This window comes from Dunckerocampus dactyliophorus, chromosome 18 (assembly GCF_027744805.1).
Source record: "Dunckerocampus dactyliophorus isolate RoL2022-P2 chromosome 18, RoL_Ddac_1.1, whole genome shotgun sequence".
NCBI lineage: Eukaryota > Metazoa > Chordata > Actinopteri > Syngnathiformes > Syngnathidae > Dunckerocampus > Dunckerocampus dactyliophorus.
Genome location: NC_072836.1, coordinates 16,108,112 through 16,133,921, shown reverse-complemented (window position 1 = coordinate 16,133,921; position 25,810 = coordinate 16,108,112). Strand labels below are relative to the sequence as shown.

Here is a 25,810-nt window from a genome sequence, read left to right as displayed (position 1 = left end):
AAGTCCAGAGCCAAGCCCGTAGACTAAGAACAAAAATCAGACACAGGTGCCACTGGAACAAGGTGACAAATGGGCACAGAGAAAAAAACTGGTAGCTAGAAGGCAAAATACATACAGCTGGTGGAGACAGGTGGGTAGGAAGCCGGCAGTAAACAGGCGATCACGACAGACGAAAACAATCCCCGCCGCTCTCTGACAGCGTAAGTAGGCAGCTGATCATAGACTGGCAGTTGGTGCGACTTGCTGTTCCGTCCCGCACTGGTAACAGGGGTAACTAAGGGAAACAGAAAGGAGAACCGGTAGAAGGGGAAAAAATACACAATAGAAATAGGGCTGTCGAAAAAGAAGCGTTAACTGTGGTAACTAATTTATTTTATTCATTACTTTGAAATTTTTATCGGAATTAATGCACGCGCATCATGGCAAGCTTCACCTCTCTGTTATGATGGTGGACAGAGCAAGTGAAGCGTCCCCACAACCGTACGCGCAGTCTTTTTTAAAACATTTTTATTCTTACGACCTAGTATAGTACCTAGTATAATCTTGTCCTGTAATTTATCTTTATGCTAATAAAATACAGTGAAAACGGGCAAATTTCACACATAGTTGCAAGTGGTGATTAATCGTGATTAATTCATTTGTAAACTGTGATTAATCTGATTACAAATGTTAATCATTTGACAGCCCTAATTGAAAGAAGACATGATGGTCACGTTTTTTGGTTTCAGGGAGCTAAAGACCTACCTCACGGTCACTAATGTTAACAAAGCGCAGGTTGATGATGCTGGATTCTCCAGTCTTCATCCAATTCTAACCAGTTCATCTTTACTGTTTGAGAAAAAAGAGGAGAAGAATGCAGATTTACCCTCTACACAACTTGACATTTATGAAGTGTTTTTTTTAAATAGCTCCTGAAATGAGCAGGATAGGGCCCCTTTTAAATATAGAGAATCGTGTTATTGATCCACTTTGTGGAAATGCTGAACCAGACCAATGCTGACTCAGAGAGACTTTTAAAAGAGCTTTGTGACTAAAGACAAAGACTTGATTGGAATTAAGAAATGAGTGGTCTCTTTCTGACCTCTTTGCATATTAAAGTGGATCATTTTAAATATAGAATTAAGGACGACGAGGGGATTGCGAGCTGACATTGTATTCCGTGGTAATACAATGTGGAAGGGATGGAGAATTAATGTCATTGAATTTTCACTGGGCTAATTAAGGCCGTGTTGTTGTGAAGATTTGATTATAGCGCTGATTTGACTTCACTGTGAAACTGTTTTTGCTGAAACTGTACTTGCTCATTGTGAGCATCGTCAGACTAGCGAAAGCCGTCGTGATGTGAGAAAGGGCGTATTTATAGTGTTCTTATGAGTGGTTTTGTAAGACGCAGGTGGTGTAAGGATCTATTGGAAATGCCCTTGAAGCCATTTCTGTTTCCATCGCTCTCAATAGCGGATGGGATCGTTGTGTCACAACAGTGCATCACAAAGAACCCAAGGGAAAACACACTACACAGAAAAGATCAGGTAATGATATTTACCTGTTATGATCTCCATGACACGCTCGTACAGTACAATGTGGCGGTAAAATCATTACGCCAAATCGTGAGTGCGCAGCGGAGCAAACATAGCTGAGCCTCATCTGGCGGTTGCTGCTTGTTTCTCCTGCCAAGAAGACTCCAACAGAGGTCCTACAGAGGCAAGCACAGCATTCAATAAGTGCGGGCTGACCCAAATTTTCCCTCAATTTCTTGAAGTGGAAAGCCACAGCCAATAGACAGCTGCACTTTGTTTAATGTGCCAACTTGTTATTGCCTAGACATGCCTGAAGTGTAAAGGGTCCCTCAGAGTGGCAGATGTTCACAGGGCTGGTTTACACATATGGAGAAAGATAAGTATTATCTGTTGATGAACACTTGGATTTAATTTGTGCACATTCTACATTAAAAATCGAACAAGGTGTTAGGATACACAGTGCCAAGACCCACATTAATGGAGGGGCTGTGTGTAATGTCTCTACAGGTTATGTATCATGTAGGTTTCGTGACTAGTATTCTACTGCACTTAATTTTTGTTATGTTGTTCTCTATTGCCATTTAAATATTCAATTTATTCCTTGTAGTCTGACCAGATGAAAAAGTACATCATGCGGAAATCTGCTTGTGTCTCGTTTAAATGAGATATAATGTTAGGGTATTAAAGTGGGTTTGACTTCAAGTCTGGTTTTTGTTATACTGTATTTACAGTTTTTTCCAATTGCTACAACTAGAGATCGACAGGAATGTTTTTTCCAGGGCCGATGACGATTTTTAGTTGTAGCGACAGTTACGTCTCGTTTTAGTCGCTTCTGGGTGATGATCATGTTGGAATTAATATTGTATTTATTGTATACGAATGAAAAAATAGAAACTGTATGTCCAAGATGGAAAATGTTATGTTAGGTTGAATAAATAGAGGGTGTGAAAGTGGAGTGATGGTGTGCGTGAGTGTGCGTGTGAGCTGTAAAAACTGTGTGACCTCCCATCACCTTAATTCCATGCACTTCCGCACCTACTGTATATTATATGCAACACCTGCATACCGCCACCTGTGGTCTGGACCAATTATAGTGCTCCGCAATTACCCCAAAACAAACCAGGTGAACTGAAGCCAAAAGCAGCATAAATGGCTCCTACAGTAGTCAAGGAGGCCGAGAACCAATATCCTTTCATTTTTCAGTATGTGGCCCTCGGTGGAAAAAGTTTGGACACCCCTGCGTTAGGTTGCTGTGTCTTGTGCAGAGAACTTGTGTTCAGTGCATTTAAAAAGTGCCGTTTTAAATTGCAAAATGTGCATAAAGCAGAAAATGTGTTTTAGACTTTTGGAAGCTTGTTTTGCTCTCTGTGTGTCACGTTCGGTAATGTGTGTGTCTTAGCAATTGGAAAAAAACTGATCAAATGAATTATGGTTAGGCTGTCAATCAGCATTGGCTTGTATGCAGGATTAGCTGGAAGCCTGCAGCGATGCCTCTCGCCCTTGGAAGTTGTCATCTCTTGGGCTCTGTCGGCTCAGGGTCAATTAACCTGATCAATGAAGGACACAGTGAAGATGGATCAGAGGGGTTGAATATTCGCCCGTCCTTGTGAAGAAGGATTTGTTTCAGTAAACCCTCAGGGACGGGCATGCGCAATGGAAGAGCAGTGCATTCAGAGACTTGCTATGATCCAGTGGATGAAACGTTTAGTATTTTGATGACTCTTAGCTTTTGCGTCTGGAGGTAATTGTTGGTCACTCTTACTCACACACACACACACACACACACACACACACACACACACTCAATCATTAAGCTAATAATTACATTGACCGTGGCTACCAGGCGGTCGATACACAGCTAACAGCGCCTTAACTATGTTAACCTCAGTGCCACAGGGGAAGGCGTTAAACGGTCAATATATTAATTGCGCCCAACACAAATATGTTGTGCAAAGCCTCTCATTTGGGCCATTTGAGTAGAAGTAGGAGACCCACACGCCAAGACAGTCAAAGCCAAAGGGTTAGACCACAGGTGCATTTAACTCTGGACTCCACCCTTGTGTACTTGTTTGCACCTTCCCTGCCCCCTTCTTGGTAAAGAGACGGGCTTTATTGGCACTGATGCGACACTGCTCTTACTGCTTACTTATGGTGATGCCTGTCCATATGGACGCGGTGGGGGCTGAGGATGGAGAACTTGGGCGAAAGAAGTGAAAGAAAACAAGGTGGAAATCAATCATGATGGATGCAAATAAACATGCATGTAACTGATATTGCAAAGTGTATTTTTTTTTGGTGCTCAGTCTCAATATGAGCCAGGACTGTGGAAGAAGGAAAATATTGATAATATTTGGATACATTGACCTCACAACTGTGAGAAAAGCCATTCAGACATCAGTTTGTTTTCTTACAATTCCAATTTTTCCATTATTTAATGCAATCATTTAAAGAAACGTGATAAAAATGTTGAAATAACTAAATAAATCGATGTACACCTAAGAAATATACAACACAATATACTGAATTATCTATAACAGGTTATTATAGCTGTCTTTTTAAAAACTTTTTTAAGGGAAAAACATCATATTATAAAAAATAATTTACATTTGAGTTTGCATAAAGGTGACCAATATCAATTTTCTAGATTATAATCCCGCAAGTGGAAAAAAATATGTTTATATTCAGCAGTATATCGATTTATTTTACTAAAATGACCACAAATGAGTAAATATTGTAGTATTATACAGTATGTTAAATGAATGTGATTTACTAGTTTAAAATACTAGCATTTTGCAATTTGCATCAGTATTGTCGTCGCACAGCCTTCATTTTTTATAAAAACTTGTATAACTGTATTTTTACACTGGCCTGTATTAACAAGAATCTCATCTCTTCATTTACTTTTGTGATTGGCGCGTCCTGTTTGTGCCACACATGTTGTAAATATCCTGGATTTTCTGTATCGCGTACCTGATCTCTTTTACTGTGTTTGTGTTTCTTCCAGAAGGATTTGCCACTGCCTCGCAAGAGCAGCAGGTGAGTGTTATCTCCCTCCCTCTCTTCCTTCACGCAGTCCTTCCTCTCTTCATCTTTGCTCTTGCCTGTAAAGAGTGTTGTGACAAAAAAAGAGAAGCTGCCGATTGTCTCGTAGGAAGCACTGGTGTCGTGGTGTCTGTGATGGATTGTTGTCCAAGTGTCCAAGGAGGCCGAGGATACTTGGGCCTTTGTCCCAGTGCGATGCTGTCCGTGGTCCTGAAAGCAAGTCCTCCTTTTCCAGTTGCTTGTCATCGTGCCTAAAATGTTCCACATACATACATGTCATTTCTAGTTTTCACCCGTTCTTCCTTCACGGCTTACCAACTTTCTATCTGTTTTTTCTGTACAAAAAACAAAATGATAGTAAATACTTCCTGCAGCCTTTGATGTTTCATGAGATGAAACTGAGGGCTTCAAATTCTTCACCAAAACGCTAGAAGGCAATGTTTTCCTGAGAGTGAGCAATCAAAACACTTGTTGACCTGCTATTTATTTTCCTGTTTAGTAGGGTTTGGCGATATGGACCTTAGCATGTATCACGATAGTTTTGGGGATGTATCACGATATGACGGTATAATAAAATTCAGCAGTCTTGTATAAAAAGCTACAAACCTTAACCGATATAATTAAATACAAGATGCATCCGCCGCTAACATCGCAACCATCTTGTTTGCGTATCCGTTCCACAGCGGATGAAGATGCGAGGGTCGCAGCCTTCTTCATCACACACGCAACGGACAGCCGATAGCGCGCATTAATACGGCGTCAGAGAAAGTAAAGCCGAGCGATTTGTGAGGACTTCTTCTTTGGACTTTGGCCGTGCGGCCAGCATTGTTCCTGCTCCATTGTTAGCACACGCTGTTGTTGCAATCATGTGGGCTCTGCATGCTTGATCCGAGCACTGTTGGATAGAAGTGCTGGAGCGAAGTCTGGAATGAACTGCTTGCATTGGACTGCCTATATCGGAGATTTTAGATGCAGGCCAATGTAGTCTGATAATAGTTTTTTTGCTGATATTGGACCAATATCAGTATCGAATCGTGACACCCCTATCAGTAGCACTCAGCCAGCATTACATTTCCTTTCGGTATAAATTTTTCAGGTTTTTAGTCCAAAATATCATGGAATGAAACCTCTTTGGGTCACACACATCCCCACATGGTCTTCACTCGTCCGCCACTGTCTATTCCTCTGCGTCATGATGGGCAACCAACATATATTGAACCTTCTGCCATCCATCTAATGCTTGTCTTTCTGTTTCCACCGCTATTGACATTTTTTCCATCACCACACCTGAGACAGCATTCATTTGGATTCCGACTGGCCTTTCTTAGCATCACATCCCATCTCCCCCTGTAGGACGTGATCAGCCACCATCCATTATAGATGACTTCACCGGCTTCACATTCAATCTGCCTGCTGCCTCCATTCATGGGTAAAACCAGCAGGGCCATTCAGGGAATATGTAGCCCACATTGTTACCAGCTTTTTTTCTTATACACAATCTGTCCGTAACGGTCCACGTGACCGTGCGTCTTCATTTACTCTCATCTTCATACATTCATAGTTTCCATTGCCTGCAGTAAAAGCTTTTAACTCATCTTGAAGTGCACACTGAGAGCAGAGGGGAGGAGGTGCATCATAACCATACCTTTGAAAAATCACCCACAACCCCCCTCCACACACACACCGCCGCATTTTTAAAGGTGGTGGGAGGCATGTGGTACACTGAGAGGACATTTGCAGAGAGACCTGCTACTTTTTGATAGCTACATCATCACAACACCAACATGTTCCGATGCACGAAAAGGAATAAGAGGCAAAGACAGGAATCTGATGGTGCTCCACTTAGGTAGGTTGTATCCTAACCTGCGTCTACAAGAGTAGCACCCTTTCTAAGTGAGGTTAAAAGATGATTTGGTGGCCACTTAACATGGTTTTGGACTATGGGGGACGTCCCTGAAGGTGTAGTTGATTCATTATGGCTGAACAGCTGAGATCATTTGATTTATAGGAGGCTTTTGTTCGCACTTTTATACCAGTTATGTTTTTTACTATAAGCATTCTTTCTTGGTCAAGATGCAGAGATTGTGTGTACTGCAGTGGGCGGCGGTGACGCAGGAGGTAGAGCAGGTCGTCCAGAAATCGTCCCTGGGCAAGATACATGAATGTGAATGAATGTTTGGCGGTGGTCGGAGAGGCTGTAGGCGCAACTTTGCAAGCAACGTTTCCGTCAGACTACCCTAGGGCAGCTGTGGATACAGATGTAGATTACCACTACCAGTATGTGACTGAAGAGTGAATGAATAATGGGTTCACCTCTTTGTGAAGGGCTTTGGGTGCCTTGCAAAGCACTCTAAAATCGAATCTGTTATTCTTATTTTTATTATTATTATTACTGTGATTTGCATCAGTATTGAAATAACTGATCACACTTATTTTATGACGGTGCTTTGAGAAAAACATCCAGTTAACTGGAAAACATGTACAATCAAAACAAACACCAAATGTTTTAATTTGATTTTATTTCATTTTTGCAGGAAATGCTAGCATGCGAAACTCAGCATCACAACGTCACAGTTGCAAAACAAGTACATTGTTTTTTCCAAATGATTGAACAATGACACCACGATATATTGATATTTACAAGTTAACATTTATTTTTTTTCTCATGTCACTGTTTTAATGTGGATGGTGACAGTGGTGTGAAAAAGTGTTTGCCTAAACTGTTTCTGATCATCAAAGACATATAATATTAGTCAATGACAACACAACTGAACTCAAAATGCAGTTTTTAAATGAAACTTTTTATTATTAACGGAGCAAAAAATCCAAACCTACATGGCCCTGTGTGGAAAAGTGATTGCCCCCCTAAACCTAAAAACGGGTGGGCCACCCTTAGCAGCAGCAACTGCAATTAAGCATTTGCGACAACTTGCAATGAGTCTCTTACAGCGCTGTGGAGGAATCTTTGCAGAATTGTTAAAATTCAGCCACATTGGAGGGTTTTCCAGCATGAAGCGCCTTTTTAGGGTCATGCTTCAACATCTCAATAGGATTCAGGTCAGGACTTAGACTAGGCCACTCCAACGTCTTCATTTTGTTTTTCTTCAGCCATTCAGAGGTGGACTTGCTGGTTTGGATCATTGTCCTGCTGCAGAACCCAAGTTGGTTTCAGTTTGAGGTCACAAACCGACGGTCGGACATTCTCCTACAGGATTTTTTGGTAGACCGCAGAATTCATGGTTCTATTTATCACAGCAAGTCTTCCAGGTCCTGAAGCAGCAAAACAGCCCCAGACCATCACACTACCACCACCATGTTTTACTGTTACTGTTCAATTTTTACCACAGAGTACTGTATTTTCCCAAAGGTCTTGGGGATCATCAAGATGTTTTCTGGCAAAACTGAGGCGAGCCTTAATGTTCTTTTTGTTCAGCAGTGGTTTTCGTCTTGGAACTCTGCCATGCAGGCCGTTTTTGCCCAGTGTCTTTCTTATGGTGGAGTCATGAACACTGACCTTAACTGAGGCAAATGAGGCCTGCAGTGTTTTGGATGTTGTTGTGGGGTCTTTTGTGACCTCTTGGATGAGTCGTCGCTGCGCTCTCGGGGTAATTTTGGCTGGCCGGCCACGCCTGGGAAGGTTCACCACTGTTCCATTTTTTCACCATTCGTGGATAATCACTGTGGTTCGCTGGAGTCCCAAAGCTTTAGAAATGGCTTTATAACTTTTTCCCGACTGATAGATCTCAATTACTTTCTTTCTTTCTGGGAATGAAAATAAAGCTAAGTATGATTTGAATGCACAGCGCTTGATATCATAAAACATCTCTAATCATAGCACTGATGTGTATATTTATACAATTGTGTTGTTTTATCAGTGACATTTGAGATTGGCATTGATTGTGTAAATACTTAACGAGTGCACCCAAGTGATTTATTCAGTTCTATTAAGCCAGGGTTGCAACAGCATAGTCTTTTAAACTTTGTGCACACGTCAATACACAATCCATCATGTAATCAATAATCTAAGAGCTATTTCCAGTGCGTTTAATCAATAGGTTGAAATACAGATGACATTTAAAAGCAAAAAAGATTCATTTAAAGCACTGTTTTTTTTAATCCTCTGGTAGTGGCACTATTGAATGTCATGCTGAGTGTTTCTCAATGACTTGATTCCCCCCTACTGATCAGGGATTAAACCAGCTTCTATTACAGAACAGACTCTCAGCGACGGCACACCTGAGCCCACTCACACCACCACACCAATGGAAGTAGCACACACAACCCACAGTTTTAACTCTACTGATCAACCCTAAGAGATACTGTATTCTTTTAAATATTCGCCTTAATGTATGCACAAAGCTAATATTCTGGATAATAAGAAGATATCGAGAGAAGCGGTGATATCAGGCATCAAGATATGCATGCAAAATCCCAGATGAGAACAAGATACACGACGGTGAAAGCACGGAGGCTGGTGAAAGTGGGAGGTTATGCAAGAGGTGGAAGGGCCTGGGGTGTTATCTGTGTCTGCTCTCCCATTAGGGCTCCACACACAGAGGTTACACGAGCATACAAGGCGCGCGTACGAGCTTTTGCCGTCTCCATTGCTCTCTCATCCTTTATTACTTGAACCTTTTGATTCCTTTCTCAAGTTCACTCACATTGTGGCACGTCAAAGCCAAGTGAGGGAAAAGTCCAGTGATAAAATGTCTTCAGATGTGATATTAATGGAATAATAATGGTTGCATGCATGTTAGGTTAATTGGCTACTCTAAATTGTCCATAGGTACGAATGTGAGCTATGTCTACATGTGCTCCGTGATTGGCTGGCTACCAGTGCAGGGTGTAACCCGCCTCTCGCTCGAAGTCAGCTGGGATAGGCTCCAGCATACCCCCGCGACCTGAATGTGGATTAAGCGGCACAGAAAATGAATGAATAATGGTTTAGTTTACAGCAGAGCACCACGCATTCATGAGTCAGCATATTTGCAGATTTTTTTTGTCAAGAAGTTATTATTTTCTCTGAAAACAGGCAATTTTTTTCAGAAAACACATCTCATTCACCATAAGTTGGTAATAATTTAAAAAAATACAGTCATCCCACATTTATCGGTTATTTGTTTTTAGACTTGACCGTGATAAGTGAATTTCCGCAAAATAGGCTTCAATTTTAATAATTGGAATATTTTGCAGTTAGAGCATAGAAAACCTGTTTATGACTTTCTGAATAAATTTTTTACTTTTATTAGAACCCCACAGACATGAAATAACACCCCTATAGTCACCTTTACACTCCTATTATTGTTTGTTTACACCACATTGCTAATGCGCTAATACAAGATCACAGCAGGGACACAAGAGACGGCCACAGCTTTAAGCATAGCGTGCTCGCTTGCTAGCAGCTAGTTAGCCTCCACTACTACACTTCTTGTACATTTTCTTCTCGTAATTCTGACTCTATTTCCGATCATATTTTGACTTTATTCTGAGAACATTCTAACTTTTTTCGCAAACTAATTTTCTACAAAATATTAACTTTGTTGGTTGTTTTGTTTTTGTGGCATAATATTATAACTTAAAATAACATCTTTCTTTAATCTTTGAACTTTATGCTACTAAAAAAGTGATTTGAACCCATGCAGAGTGGAAAACACACACACACGGCCCAAATAACAAAAGAGTCTAGTAAAAAAAGGTGTTCTAAAAGAACACAAAAATACTAGAGTCCAAAAACTAAAGACAACAAATTAAACAACAAAAAATCACTGCCAGCTAAACGGGTTGCAGGAGGAAAAAACTGAAATCGCTGCCCAAAACCAGGCAGGAAATTACTAGCGGTAGCAGCTGCACTTTGGATACTTTTGATAAAATTTTACTTCATCTTACTAGGAAGCTCTCCACTCAAGCAGTGTGGTCATTGTCTTCATGCTATTTTGTGGAAATTTGTCATTACATAGAGGCATAATGTCTGAATTGAATAGCTATAAAAACACTAACAGATGAAGCAAAAGTTATTTTTGACCCTTTGCTACTCAAAATCAAGGGGCGAGCTACGACCAGGCTAAAGGCTACAGGCTCCTTCCATTCATGGATCATCTTACATCATTAGTCATTCATTAGCGTGTACCTATATATTTTTATACGCTATACTAATAAGTGCGTGAGTCATATTTAGGGCTGGTTGTGTTGTGAGTGAACAATGGCAATTGAAGAGAGAAGGGGAGGGTTCTGTAACGGAATCTAATCTAATAAATCCAGTTATTTACAGTTACTTTTATTGCAAATCGCGAACCAAAATCGGAAGAGAACGTCAACATCAAGGTAGCGGGAGGGTTTGGAGGTGGAGGAGCGAGCCGATGCAGCAGCGTTACTATTTTCGTGAGTGTCTTCTCAACATTCCATCCATTTTGTAACTAAATAAGCCATTTGACTTCACTCAGCCAATTAGGAGCAAACCAAAAATCATTGTGAGGCGACTACCTGAATCCGACTGGAGAGTCTCTTTTCCTAAGTGCTGCCTTGCGCCCCAAGAGGATCCCAGAATTCATTGCAAACAAGGTGCATCATCCCCCGCCGGCTCCCCAGTTTCGGGGGCCCTCTTCTCATCTTTCTTCTCTCGGAGTAATGGAGCCCTTATTCCGTTTGATCCTCTCGCTCATGCACTTTCTCTCCCTCTGTGGGCTTGTCTCATAGGGGAACACGTTTGAGGATACAGGCTTCCCGACAGCACTAAAAGTACCCGTGTTTGATAGATATTGTTACTGTCAGCTGCTGTGTAAGTCCCCCGACCGAGCTGAAGATTTCAGTGTTTTACCACAGTTGGAAAAAAAAGAGAAGTTGAAGAGAGGGGTAGAAGTCAGAGTAAAGGTCATTGTGTCTGTTTGACTTTTCTCCTGGTCATCTCGTCAGTGATGATTCTGACATTTAACACCGCTCTGAGCTTAGAGAAGTTCAGATAGTGCCGAGGGTGGACGGACTTCTGCTTCTGGCTTTCGTTTTTTTCCTCTCCCACCACACTTCTGCTGCATGCACACAAAGCATGACACTCTTTAAATACCACTTTAACATCCCGTTAAACACACGATAGACTTTACGCTTAGGAAACTGTATGGTTCAGTTACGTCGTGTGTTCCACATGTGTTATGTTTGCATGCACCGAGTGAGAGAGGCGTTTAGTTTGATGACCTCCTGTTGGTTTGTGTTAGTGTCAAAGGTGATGTTTTTATGGGATGCCTAGTTCCTCACGGGTGCTCTGAGAATGCAACTACAGTGTTTTATGTTAGAAGAATCTGCACAAGATCCGATACAGTTGTCCCTCCCCACATCGCGGTTCGAATTTCCTGGCTTCACACTATCAAAAATATATTAATAATAAATTATGCTGAAAAAGACCTGTTAATATGAAAAAGTATGCATATTTAAGCACATCTTACACTTTTTCCAGCATAAAAATGACTTAATGAACTAATATACAAATATAAGGCATTAAAAAGACTCATTTTAAATTGTGATATGTAGTATTCTACACTGGTCACTAGGTGACGGTAGGTTAAATATACAAGCACCAGACTTGATCGCCGGACCGACAGGCTTTTATTAGAGTTTTGAAGTAGCTCACAACAGCCACAATAATAATAAGATAATAATTAAAACAATGATAATCATCGTAATAACACGGACTACTGTTGCAGCTGTAATCCAGCTGAAAGTCAACTCTGAACCCCCGACGTCACTTCCTGTCCACACACAACATACACAAGCACAGGTTTTATTTATGTCTTAAATGGCGTATTTTCTGTGATAATATTTACTATATTGGATAATATGAGTGTAAATGTGACTATAGGGGTGTTATTTCATGTCCAGAGGGCTCTAATAATGTTAAAACTCGTATTCAGGAGGTCATAAACAGGTTTTCTATGCTCTAACTACAAAAATATTTTTTTTATAAGGAAGGACTCCTACTTCCTTCTTATCATGGTCAAGCCTGGAACCAATTAACCCTGATAAACAAGGGATTAGTGTACAACAAAAGCTTCTGTCTTTAAAAAGCCAATGCTTTGTTAAGGCTGACACTGTCACAGAGATATTAATTTCATTATCACGACCCTGTGTGTTGCCATTGTTTATTATATCGCATTCCATTTTGGGTCAATAACATGTAGGTACATTAGAGAGTGTCACTAGCGTCAACTGCTATGGTTGACATTTTCTGCACAAAGTCACAAAACAAAGTTAGTCTTGACAGCCTTCCTGAAAAAGCAGCGGGAAAACAACTTGTCAAATGAATCCAACAATTATATTATATAGTAATATCAACATAAGTGTGGTTGTAGTGTGCAGCGGTGTGGAACTGGACTTCATCATACCTTGAGGTGTTTGTATTATCCTTATTAAGCTACACGGGAGTGGCAATGTAATAGGAACATGGTGTTGGTGTGTGTATTACATTACATATATACATATGTCTGCTATCATATGAAGGCTATTGCAGTAATCCCATGCCTCTTGACGCTTCCTGTTTCACGGCATATATCACATTTTTTCCAAAACATACTAATTAAGAAATCATGCTGTTTTGTGGTTGAATACGTCCTATTATTAGTAACAAATATGCATATTTAAGCATATTTTATGTGTTTTTTGCCTACACTAAGCATTTTCAATCATAGAAATGGCTAAATGAGCTGAAATACAAATTATAACCCATTCAGAAAATGCATTCAAAGATGTTGTGATGATATTTACTGTTCTACACCGGTCACTAGGTGTCGGTAATGTTACTGTAATGTGTGGACACACAAGCGGCAGACTTGATTACTGGAACAACAGTCTTTTATTGCAGGTTTGAATTGTCTCACAACAGGCACAATAATCCCTGTCACGGCCTTAGCTCACGCCAAGGTAAAACCGATGTCACTTCCAATCCACCCCCTACTCAGCGCCCCTAGTGCCAGAACACATTTACAACAACACACACGAGGACAAGTTTTATTTATGCCTTAAATTCCTTTTTTTCTCTTATTCTGTGTACTATATTGGTGACTATAGGGATGTTATTTCATGTCGTGAGGGCTCTAATCAGGGGCCTTAAACCTCACACTCATCTATGTCATATGCCGAGTGTCGAACCCCGGTCTACCGATCCCCACTAAATATGGGTTGAGCAGCGGTAGTTGATGAGCTAAAAGCCCGTGCTGTCAAGTCGGTGTCCAGTGCAGCCGTCAGGGAGTGAGTGCACTAGCTGGCATCCATTTCTGCTTAGAAAGAAAGAATGAAGGCTTTGAGCCACCCTGATTGTCTTTCACAATACCCATGTGTTTTGTTTGCCATGTTTGTGCACCGTGAATATACTTCATAACATATGCATGTGTGAGAGAGAGAGACAAATCTGGGTCATGTTTACCTTGCGCCTGCAAGGGTGACGAGCACCACCGAGAGTGCTTTCCTCTGCCTTTGATTATTTGCCTTGTTTTACATTAAAATTGCTCTCTACCCCCATTTCTTCCCTAGAGATATACTTTCCCTCATCCAGCTGCCATGTCATGATTATGAGCAGCCAACTCCCCGCCCCCACCTCTATATACTCTCTTTATCTCCCTCATCACGCATCCTTCGTGCCTGCCTGCGTTCTCCAGCCTCATTTCACAGAGTGCCTCGCTCCCTCCCGTCCTTGCTTGGTCTTGAACGACCACTGAGCATCACTTTGGAACGCTCATCATTAGCAGCAGCGTTTGTGTTGCACTGTGGACTTGGCGGATGTAAATACATGCAAGTCAGTGTCTACATGAGTACACTGAATGCTGAGCCATTCAAGGCCAAGTTGTGTGTGTGTGTGTGTCTGTGTGTCTTTTCAGCGAGCTTCTATTGATTTACTGCAGCAGTGAGAATCCATTAACCAAAACAGCCCAACTGCTTGACTTTATTTCTCTCTTGTCTACTTCACAGAAACTGCTCATAAACTACAGTATGTTGACTTTAAATGCCACATACCAGTGATCCAGTTTGGACAATGTTGAATTGCATATTTGTAAGTAATTTGTCAGACAGATGCATCAGAACATGCTGGATTGGGTAAACGACAACAAAACAACAAGAAAAACAGACAAATAAATGCCCCTCAGTGACACGAGCTTTCTTAAGACAATCACTGTGGTTCTGATGTAGACTGTGTACGAACACTTACTGTACATTTCAGTATAGATATTGCAAAGTAGCGTAATGCAGTCATGAGACACGTCAAATACCTGCAGTGGGTTCTGTTGTAATGATGTGTTGATGATTTTCTAAATCCTTAGTAATACAGTGGACTAGAATAGAATAGAATGCCTTTATTTTCATTGCACAAGAATGTACAGTGATGTTTTCTGTGCAGGGCACACGCAATAAAATTCTGTAATAAAACCTGCCCCCGAAATATTTCACTGAAATAGGGCCAACATAAACAACTTAAAATCATAAAACGACAACATAGGACATAAACAGGAAACATCTATAGAGCAGATCCTCGATTTTTGCAGGGGGGACATTCCAGGAGCACCAGCGAGTAATTAGTGGTCCCATAAGAGACCCATGTTTTTGACACACGGCTCACGGAGTTTGCATGTTTTCCCCGTGCCTGTGTGGGTTTTCTCTGGGTAGACATAATAAGAGAAAATAAGCCATTTAAAGCAGAAATAAGAGTCATGCTCATGTGTGTTGCTGTAAATGTGTTCTGGCGCTAGTGGGAGGTGGACAGCAATGACGGTGTTGATGTTGAATGATGTCGGGGCTTCAGAGTTGAATTTTATCTTGGCATGGGTTACAGCCGCAACAGTTGCCGCTATTAGGGATTATTGTGCCTGTTGTGAGATAATTCAAACCTGCAATAAAAGCGTGTTGTTCTGGCGATCAAGTCTGGTGCTTGTGTGTCCGAACATTACAGTAACATTACTTAGAGTGAAGCCGCAACATTCTTAATAATATAATTTCCTGCATGCAAACATTCATTCATTCATTTTCTATGCCACTTAATCCTCATTATGGTCGCGGGGGTATGCTGGAGCCTATCCCAGCTGACTTGGGGCGAGAGGCGGGGTACACCCGGGACTGGTCGCCAGCCAATCGCAGGGCACATATAGACAAACAACCATTCACACTCACATTCATACCTATGGACAATTTAGAGTCCCCAATTAACCTAACATGCATGTTTTTGGAAAGTGGGAGAAAACCCACGCACCGGGAGAACATGCAAACTCACACACAGAGATGCCCGAACGGAAATTTGAACCCAGATCTTCCCTATCTCCTGGCTGTGTGGCCAACATGCTAACCACCAGGCGACCGTGTGCCGCGAGGATTAACATATTTATCAATTATTCCTGCCTTATGGTGAACGTAATGTTTTCTGCAAAAGCTTATATATCTTCCATCTTGTTCTACCACAAGGAAAAGTAATTTTTTTATCATTGTATTGAGCAACACTGGAGCACATATCTGCTTCTTCTCAACATGTGCAGCTTTGTGCCAATCATCTTAATGTGTGTGAACTTCTTTCTTCTGTTTTTATTCTGTAGTTGTCGCACAAGCAACAGGAAAAGTCTGATCCTGACCACCACTTCCCCCACTCTGCCTCGCCCACACTCCCCTCTGCCGCTCCCAGGACACCTTGGTAAGTGCAGTAGGGCATCAAACCTCAGCTATGAGCACACTCAATGCCTATGTGTTAACCATATGCATAAATGAACACTTAAATCATGCACACTGTACACATGAAGGACATGATACAGTAATAAAAACACTCAATACAAGAATTAAATGAAATAGTAATTAAAAAAGATGTATTTACTCTTACTTCTTTTATAATCTCAGCCAACACAACAACAGGAAACTGTCTTGCTGCTTTATTATCTCCACCAGCAGTTTGGTTATGCAAATGAGCCTGAGAATAAACCACCACTTACTGGTTGTAAACACTTCACTGTCATTCCCTACCGCTTTTTTCTTTTCAAGGTTTGAAGCAGTTTTTTTTAGCCTTCTCCTGAATATGACAACTGGTAACTATATTGTTGATTCTGGTCATCCAGCCTAAGCACGGGCATCCTTTCCATCTCCATAATGAGACCACTACGCTGCTTAGTTTTCATTGTCGCTTTCATAGGATTTTTATCCTTAATGATGGTCGCGACAGTCGAGCAGTTGAGATCACAGTGCTGCAATATTGGTGGGTGTTTCTCCTCTCTCTGTGCTTTTTTCAATGATCATTTTCCACTTCCACGGTGAAGTTTTTAATTAATTCATTGGCCCATGTTGTGTTCACGGACTATCGGAGCACACCTCTCCAAGTAACCCCAAAATATGTCCATTTTCTTTGCAAATTAAACTACGTGCTTGCTCATTGAACCAACACCAATACTTAAAAGTATTCTAACCAAATCCAAACTGTATGGACATGCTAAAAAAAACCTATCCACCTTCAGGCTTGTGTGAATACCAGTGAAGATTGACAGATTATGTTAAAGGGATAGTTTGGATGGGTTTTTGACATAAAGTTGTATGACATCCCCCATTTTTTGAGGTCCTTATTTTGTATTTCATCTCCACCCTTGTTGTTGTTGTCCCTGCAGGGAGCAGTCCACTGGACAGCCCGAGAAACTTCTCCCCCAGCAACCCGGCTCACTTCTCCTTTGCCTGCTCCCGAAGGTCACTGCTCTTTGCATGTATCAAGCATGGCGTTATGTTTGTGCAATGAAATGTGGGAGGAACGAGGCGGCGGGGAAGGAGGGAGATATACAAGTTGGTCCACGAGGTGTTGTTTTGTGAGGTCTTACACATGCTGGGAAGCAGGCAGCTTCTCGCTGTATTTGCAGCGTCTGGCAGCCTAACAGGGTGACTCATGTGTGAACGGGCCAAGCCATTACATTCACAGCCGCTATGTGTTTATTGACTCCCCGCTGTGCGGGTGTGAGGTGACAGGTGGTGGTGTAAAGGTGAGTTTTTGTACCGTATGTGCACACATACTGTTAAGCAGTCACTAGTGGCTTTAGTATTATTTGTGGTTTACTTGCAATACATCTAATGTCCTTCAGTAACAGAATTTGCATAATTCAACATGTCCGAAAAGGGAGCAGTGTATAAGCAGAGCTTATTTAACCATACCCCTTGTCCATATCTATTACTGATAGTGCATTCACACCATATAGTTTATGTGTTAACACAACATTTAATCTGTCTGCACATGTGTCATTTAAAGCAGGGGTGTCCAAACTTTCTCCACTGAAAAATCAAAGCATGCGGGGACCACTTTTACATTTTCTAAACCAATCCATGTAGATATGCAGATATTCTTTGTATTCAAAGAAAAAACAGCCTGCATCTCAGCTTTGTGTTATCGGTGACAAAGCGTACTATTGCATTACACTTTTTATTTATTTTTACAAATATTTCAGCTTTCTTCCCGTACATGTTTTCTTGTAAGATTCTGTCTTTATTGTCATGATATTTTGACTTTATTATCGTAAAATTATAACTTTGACCAAACCAGATTTGCCTAAAATGGCAACTTTATCCTTTTGTTTGTTTTGTTTGTTTCTCATAATGTTACGACTGTTTTATTTTGGTCTTTAATATTTCAACTTTATGCAATTTTTGTAACTTAATATTATGACGTTATTCTCCTAATATTGTCTCGGAAAAAATAGTGCACATTTTTCCATAATTGTATTTTTAAATGTTCTTGTTTAACTGTATTTTTAGAATGTGCAGAGGGCCAATAAAAAAACAGCTGCGAACCGAAAAAGGCCCCTGTGCCGCACTTGGCATACCCCTGATTTAAATGTGTTCACTTGCTGTGTTTACGTTCATACAGTTTGTACAATTTCAAGTCTTTGTATGTTAAATCAAGAATATATCAATTATTATGTATCAATAATACAATTCCACACAATTTAGTTTTGGGAGAGTGTCCCACAGTCTTTATTTCTGTCGGATAGAGTATATTTTTCATATGTATTACAATTTTCGTGTGAAAGAACTGGTCTACACACACAAAGCCATCCCACAACCTTTGGCTGAACTGAAGCATTGACTGAACCAAAGATTTTTAATTTGAATCCCTCACACCATTTTAATGTCCTTGTTTCCACTGATGATGTTCTCCAGCCTCATCACCCACCGAAAATGCACGCTAATGCCCAGCACAGCGTGTGGAAGAACTAAAACAGCTTTGATTTATTGTAATGCACACTTGGATGATTGTTTGTGGGTAGACGAGGCTCATAACACGCTCATGAATATCAGCAGGGGGTGTTTGATTGGTTGTCCAAGTGAGACGTGGCGCTGTGTGAGAGCAGCAGCTGACTCAGTTGGACCACTAACTTGCAGGCTTTGATCCATTTCCTGTCCTTACACATGAATATAGTCATGTATTATGTATACGTGTATATTATTGGTATTTACCACAGTATATACCCTGCTAGAGCTTTGATCACACACGTCAGCTTGCGTGCCTGAGACATCATGCGGGCCTTTTTAGTGATTTAGCATTTGTGTTTTCAACAGAGCGGATGGACGACGGTGGTCTTTAGCGTCTTTGCCCTCTTCTGGATATGGCACAAACACTCCCAGCTCAACAGTAAGTCACTTTGATTCCAGACCATCAGGACAATGACCCAAAACACAGGCAAACACACTTAGGAATGGCTGAGGGCCAATCATTGGACTATTCTGAAGCCGTCTGTGAGCCCTGATTTAAAGCCAATTCAACCTCTGCGGAAAGAGCTGAAACATGCAGTCTGGAGAAGGCACCTGTCAACCTGAGAGAGCTGTAGCAGTTTGCTCATGTGGGCCAAAATACCTGTCGACAGGTGCAGGAGTCTCATTGAGAGTTATAGGAAGTGCTTAGCATTTTATTTGAACGCATTTTTTATTTATTCCGCCGCTTTTTGTCCACTAACTCCTCTGCCATTTTTCAAGAGATTCACACCATTCAAGCATCAAATTGTTCAGCTTGTTCGGGAATCCTACGCGGCCATTTCAGTATTTTCAAAAAATTCCCAGATTTTCCATAAATAAAAAAATTCCACTGAATTTTTCCCATTGAAAATGAGTGGGACGTTTTTCAAACTTCCACACCCTACATAACGCACACACGCGCGTTAGTTATATGTTTGTCTGTTATCAGCTAATTATAGCGATTTTGCAAAGTTTAGCTAGTAAGTAAGTGGCCCAAAATCTTATTCAGGCCAAACGACAATTTATTATTATGCAGTTTAATTTGTAACTATGAAAAATAGAGGCTTTTTTGTTCAATCTGTTCTTTTAAACCACTATTGTTAACATATGTTAGCCGGTGGTGTTGGAGACTGAAAATATCTCTGTGCTTGTTTCGTTTGTCGTCAAACATCCGCTGCTGCTGTTTTTTTCTGATCAGCCTAATTCTTGTTTCCCTTCCTCTTCTGCCAACATTTACCCTCGCTTCCTTTCCCCATTACCATGTGCTTCCTGTTCCTCCTCCACCCTTCGTCTCCCGTCCCCTTTCTCTTCCTCCCTTGTTGTGCTATTCTCCAGTCGTCCAGTTCCTCCCAGGAGCGTCTGCATCAGCTGCCCTTTCAGCCCACCATGGATGAGCTCCACTTTTTATCCAAGCACTTTGGCAGCACGGAGAGCATCACAGATGATGACGGCGGACGCTCCTCTCCGCACATGCGTCCGCGCTCACGCAGTCTCAGGTCAGCAGGCCCCCTGGTCTCATCAGACAGGAGCAGATTCCTTTCAGTTTGTTTATGGTTCCCGGCAAGTTCAAGCAAAGTTCATTTGAGATTGTTGAGTCTGTTGCCGGTTTCTGTGCAAAATTTCAGTAAAAAGCGAAAATCCTTCTTCCATGCTCTGTTCTTTCTTACAGCCCTGGACGCTCCTCCTCATGCTATGATAATGAGATAGTCATGATGAACCATGTGTACAAGGAGCGCTTTCCCAAGGTGAGACTCAAAGTGGCTAACAATCTAAAAAAAAAAAAAAATCTGTGCATTTTGTTAATTGCGGTGGTAGCATCCAGGTTAATACACTAATCCCTTGTTTATCGCAATTAATTGGATCCAGACCGGACCGTGATAAGTGAATTTCTGCGAAGTAGGATTTCTTTTATATAAATATGACCTTCTAAATATGTTTTTTAACATTATTAGAGCCCTCTAGACATGAAATAACACCCGTATAGTCACTTTTACACCAATATAGTAGACATAATCACAGAAAATAAGCAATTTAAGACAGAAGTGTGACTTGTGTGTGTTGTTGTAAATGTGTTCCGGTGGTAGGGGGAGCTGAGTGGAGGGTAGACAGGACATCAGGGATTCAGAGTTGAGTTTTAGCTCGGGGTGGGTTACGGATGCTACAGTAGCCTGTTTTAGGGATTATAGTGCCTGTGTTGAGATCATTCAAACATGCGATAAAAGCCTGTTGTCTGGTGCTTGTGTGTCTCACCGAACATTACAGTAACATTACTGACACTTAGTGGCCAGTGTAAGATACTACATATCATCACAGTGTCTTTGAATGCATCTCCTAAATGCCGTACATTTGTAATATGCTTCCTTTCAGTAAAAAAAACAACCTAGAATTTGCTTAAATATGCAAATTTTTGTAGTAAAAATAGGCTGATATTTAACCACGAAACAGCATGATCTATTAATTAATAGATTTTTGAAAAATTGTGATAGAGTGAAGTCGTGAAATTCAAAGCGCAAAGTGGCGAGGGACTGCTTTACTGTCTTGCTTTTATTTTGAAGCCAACTTTGTGTGGGTGCCAGCCAGTACGGCTGTGCGGATGTACGTTGGTTAACCCCACTCCCCGACGCCTTAATAGTCACGGTGGACATCTATCTATAGTTGACATCTCAGGCTTTTAGCTCGATGGCTTGCACTCTCGAGTCTTATTTTGTGGCCCCTGGCTGGCTGACGGGCTGCATGTGCACTGAACAGGAAGTCACTGTGTGCAGGTTTTAATGCTGTGTAACTAGACCGTAATTGCTGTTTCACACTGCCGAGTTGTAGGTGTGCCTGACTTATTCTAATTAAACATGTCCTGCATCAGAACATTACAAAAGGAGGATTATGCCACACTTCACTATTGGTCACCCTCAGCTCTTTCTCCTCTACCAGGCCACGGCGCAGATGGAGGGGAGGCTTGCAGAGTTCATCCAGGCTTACTCTCCTGAAAATGTTCTTCCGCTGGCTGACGGGGTTCTCAGCTTCATCCATCACCAGATCGCTGAGCTCTCCAGAGACTGCCTGGCCAAATCATGCGAGGGACTCATCACGTCTGTCTACTTCTTCGAGCTGCAGGAAAACCTGGAGAAGCTCCTTCACGATGTAAGTGGAAATAAATACAAACTCAGCTGTGTAAGAGGCATTTGAATTACCCAATTATGAGCTAATTAAATCAGAGGCAGAAAAGCAAGCAGGCTTTGCATCAGACAGGCATTCACAAGTGATTAAATCATGGTTCCATTTATGCTAATCAGCTGCGATTGAGCAAGGCTCATCTCCACAACCAGCCTCAAACTGTGTATACGACTCATTCCTTCGATTTCGGATCAATATTGCAATAAATGTGGCTGTTGTAAGACATTGATTAGTTCCAGCTCCAGTGACTCTCCCTGTCTCTCTTTAATTACCATTGTTCGCGTGTGATGAAAGAAGCTAATTGGTTGAGGAGTGGTATCTGAGAGTGCTCATTGAGGCGACTCTCGGGAAAACGCCGCACATGACACGCTCAACCCCAACAAAGAGCTATAAAAGCATCAAGACGGCGTCGAAGGGGACGGCATAGTGACTACGCAGAAGCATAACAAAAACAGCAAAACAGTATGTTAGTAATAATAGTTGTAAAGATCTTAATCAGCTACAAAATGCCACTGACTGCTTTAAAGGCTCGAGGTTGCAACACCATTGTGCTTTTGATTTCTCAAATTAGCATTTTAGCTTCAATTCCATTTGTACGGCTCACACTTGGGAGCTTTACTGTTTCTAATCTGTTCTATCCTCAGTTGTTCTTGTTTATTGGAAATCTGGGTTTTGTCACTTCAGGTTCCATTTTTTGTCATCAGAGAGTAAAGCTTTCTTCCACCTTTCAATGTCCCATGTTTGCTGCTCTCCTGCAAATTCCAAACGGCCAGTTTTGTGGCGTTGCAGGAGACGAGGCCTTTGAAGATGTTTTTGTCTTTTTGTCTTTGTTTGACGGCAGGCTTTTGAGCGCTCAGAGAGCTCTGAAGTTGCGTTTGTCACCGAGTTGGTGAAGAAGCTTCTCATCATCATCTCCCGACCTGCCAGGCTGCTGGAGTGTCTGGTAAGATGACTCGCACTGTTTCCGTGTACGTGTAATGTGCTCGCCTTCTTAACGGATGTTTTGCTTCTTTACATATCACCTGCATATTAACCAAGCTACAGCGACATTGTTATTATTATTATTGTAATGAACATTGTTACACCAAAGAACTACTTTGCTGTCATAGTGACACTTCGCCACACGACACCAGCTAGCTACTAGCCGACTAGCAACTAGCTTCACCACACACTCGTTCACAGCGCCCTACTCACAACGCCTCAGGCCACAACCAAAAGGTAGCGCTACATATTGGAGCTGCTGTGTTTTTCTTTCTGAGTTTGGAAAAGTTTGTTTCTATGTTGCTATCTGAAATCAATGCGCCCAGGAAGTAAGTTCCGGTAATGCTTAAAATGACCAAAGTACAGCAAAATACTGTAAGTATTACATGTTATCATGAATGCACCTGTTACTGCATGGTTACAGCATGTATATCAAAGCATAAAACGCTGTTGGAGGTGTTTGGAGGTGTTTTAATAGCGGTCTTTGTAGGCGGAATAGGTGTGCCCCATTACGTGCATTAATTAGCTGCTCCTTTGATTGTGGATGATGGGTAAAAATAAAAAAAAAAGTGCAGGGAGTCACTTCAATGCTGATGGGGATGTCGTACAACTTAATGTCAAAAAATCCAAACTGTCTCTTTAACAGTGGTTAGCAGTGGTTAACTACATTTGCATGATTGGCTAAAAATGTTCAAATGTTGCTTTTAAATTGCCACATCTGCTTACATTATGAAGGAGCTGCTCCAGGTTTTAGGATGGTGACATTTTTTTGGAACATATTATTCTTTTCTTTTTGTTTTTTTATAACACCTTTTCTAAAAACAAACATACGTCCAACCACATCCAGAAGTCATTGGCACAAGCCTATACTATATTTAATGCTTGCCATGATGCAATCCAATATTGCAAACCTACATTTTGTGCATATGAGATGCCTAAAAAGGCCGATGTTGATTTCTTCTTGGAAAAAAAGCCACATAGTTTATAGGCTTTCATGTTTGGATGTGAATGAATCTTTAAATAAACATTAGCACTCATACTCATTTGTCAGCCTATTATAAATATTTAATTCGAAATGTTTAGAAAACTGAACTTTAGAATGGAAGAAAAACCCATCTATCTGTCTGGATGGTATTTGCATTTAGATTAAAATTTGCCCTGGCATAGTGTGACTAACACTTGGCAGCAGCCCTCTGCTGCTCGCTGCTTTTCCATCGGAGTCAGACAGGCCGTGGCCGCGGTGCCATTTAGAGATGGAAGATGCCTTTTTGAGCGTGTCTGGGGAATCCTATGCGACGTGTATCAATCCCCCCCGCCTCGATGAGTCATGCCAGTTGCCGCCATGACGCCTTTTGTGATTGGCAGCTGACACACGCCGCAAAGGAGGGATTCATCAATCGAACTCATTTTCTGAATGTCACTGCATTTGGATTATACAGTGCACATTTTACAAAACAATATCAGCAGTCGGCATTGCCTCACATGAATGTACATTCTTCGGTATTATCGTATTACAATACACTCTTTCTGCTGTCAATTTGAGCAGCAAAACAGGAGGTCCCGTCTAAACCACTAACCCTGTACATAAAGAACATATAACATTCAATACAAGAATTTAATGAAACGGTAATACTTTTATCCCTGTGGTTGTCTTGCACACTGGAAGGGGAGTTACAAGGGAGGGAGAGACGGGCCTATTGGACGGCGGAAGTCTCAATAATGAGACCACTACGCTGCTTAGTTATCACTGTGTCACGTCTAGGCATTGTGGTGTTGTGGCACAACCCCAGAATGCGGAGAGAAGGACCCAAGTGGAGGTAAAAGATGTTTACTCTTGGCTTGGCAGCAGAGCGGGAAACAAGGAAGCTTGCCGGCGGTACGAGTAACAGAATGCAGGACGGTCAACCGACGTACAGAAAGCAACAAACCCTAACAGGCACAAAGCTCAGCGTGCAAAAACGTGCAAAAAGGACAGACGCCAAAGGCTGAACTAAATCATCAACACGCAAATTCGGAGCAGGTAAAAGAAAGTAAAAGCGACGTGAGAACAGAACAGAGCAACACAGGAAGTCCTACAAAATAAGAGCGTGAGCCCAGAACTAATACACAAAAGAGAACATAAACAAGCTGTCACGCAGGCTACCACACAGGGCGTGACGCACTGTGCATTACGTAGGCGCACATCTATTCTCATGCAGAAAAATAACTTCTGAGGTGTTTTCCAGCCACAAATTCCATCATCTGTGTGATTTTACTGTGATATAGTCAGCTGATGGTTCGTTTTGTTAAATTTTTCTCCCCAGGAGTTCAACCCTGAGGAGTTCTACCATCTGTTGGAGGCAGCGGAGGATGTTGCTAAGGAGGGTCACCTGATGAAAACCGACATCCCTCGTTACATTGTCAGCCAGCTGGGACTCACCAGAGACCCCATTGAAGGTGAGGAGTGATGCACAGTAGTCCCTCGCCACGTCACGGTTCAAATTTTTCGTCTTCACTCAGTCACGGTTTTTCAAAAATATGTGCTGTTTTGTGGTTGAACACGGCCTAATATTAGTCAAAAATGTGCATAGTTAAGCAAATTGTATGTATTTTTTTGCCTAAATTAAGCATTTTCAAGCATAAAAACGCCTAATTGAACTCAAATAAAAATGTAAGGCATTCAGAAGACGCAATCAAAGATGTGATAATATGTAGTATTCAGGACTGGTCACTAGGTGTCAGTAAGGTCACTATAATATTCGGTGACACGCACAAGCACCAGACTTGATCGCCGGGACAACAGGCTTTTATTGCAGTTTTAAGTGTTCTCACAACAGGAGCAATAATTCCTAATAAAAACACAGGCTATTGTTGCGGCTGTAACACACACCAAGCTAAAAATCAAC

At 41.5% G+C, this 25,810-nt stretch overlaps 1 protein-coding gene across 5 annotated transcripts in view; it reads left to right on the top strand.

Moving 5' to 3' along the window:
• LOC129170771 (microtubule-associated serine/threonine-protein kinase 1-like) overlaps positions 1-25,810 on the top strand; it is a 48,874-nt gene that overhangs the window by 7,351 nt on the left and 15,713 nt on the right. For 3 of the 5 annotated variants that reach the window (XM_054758742.1, XM_054758741.1, XM_054758745.1), the window contains exons 2-10: positions 4,522-4,553; positions 16,118-16,212; positions 17,168-17,243; positions 19,101-19,173; positions 20,109-20,269; positions 20,443-20,518; positions 21,702-21,911; positions 22,786-22,887; positions 25,229-25,361. In XM_054758742.1, coding sequence (XP_054614717.1) covers positions 4,522-4,553; positions 16,118-16,212; positions 17,168-17,243; positions 19,101-19,173; positions 20,109-20,269; positions 20,443-20,518; positions 21,702-21,911; positions 22,786-22,887; positions 25,229-25,361 — 958 coding nt within the window. Of the gene's footprint in view, positions 1-4,521; positions 4,554-6,264; positions 6,406-16,117; positions 16,213-17,167; positions 17,244-19,100; positions 19,174-20,108; positions 20,270-20,442; positions 20,519-21,701; positions 21,912-22,785; positions 22,888-25,228; positions 25,362-25,810 lie in introns of those variants that run through there. The other 2 variants (XM_054758743.1, XM_054758744.1) reach the window with 2 other exon arrangements.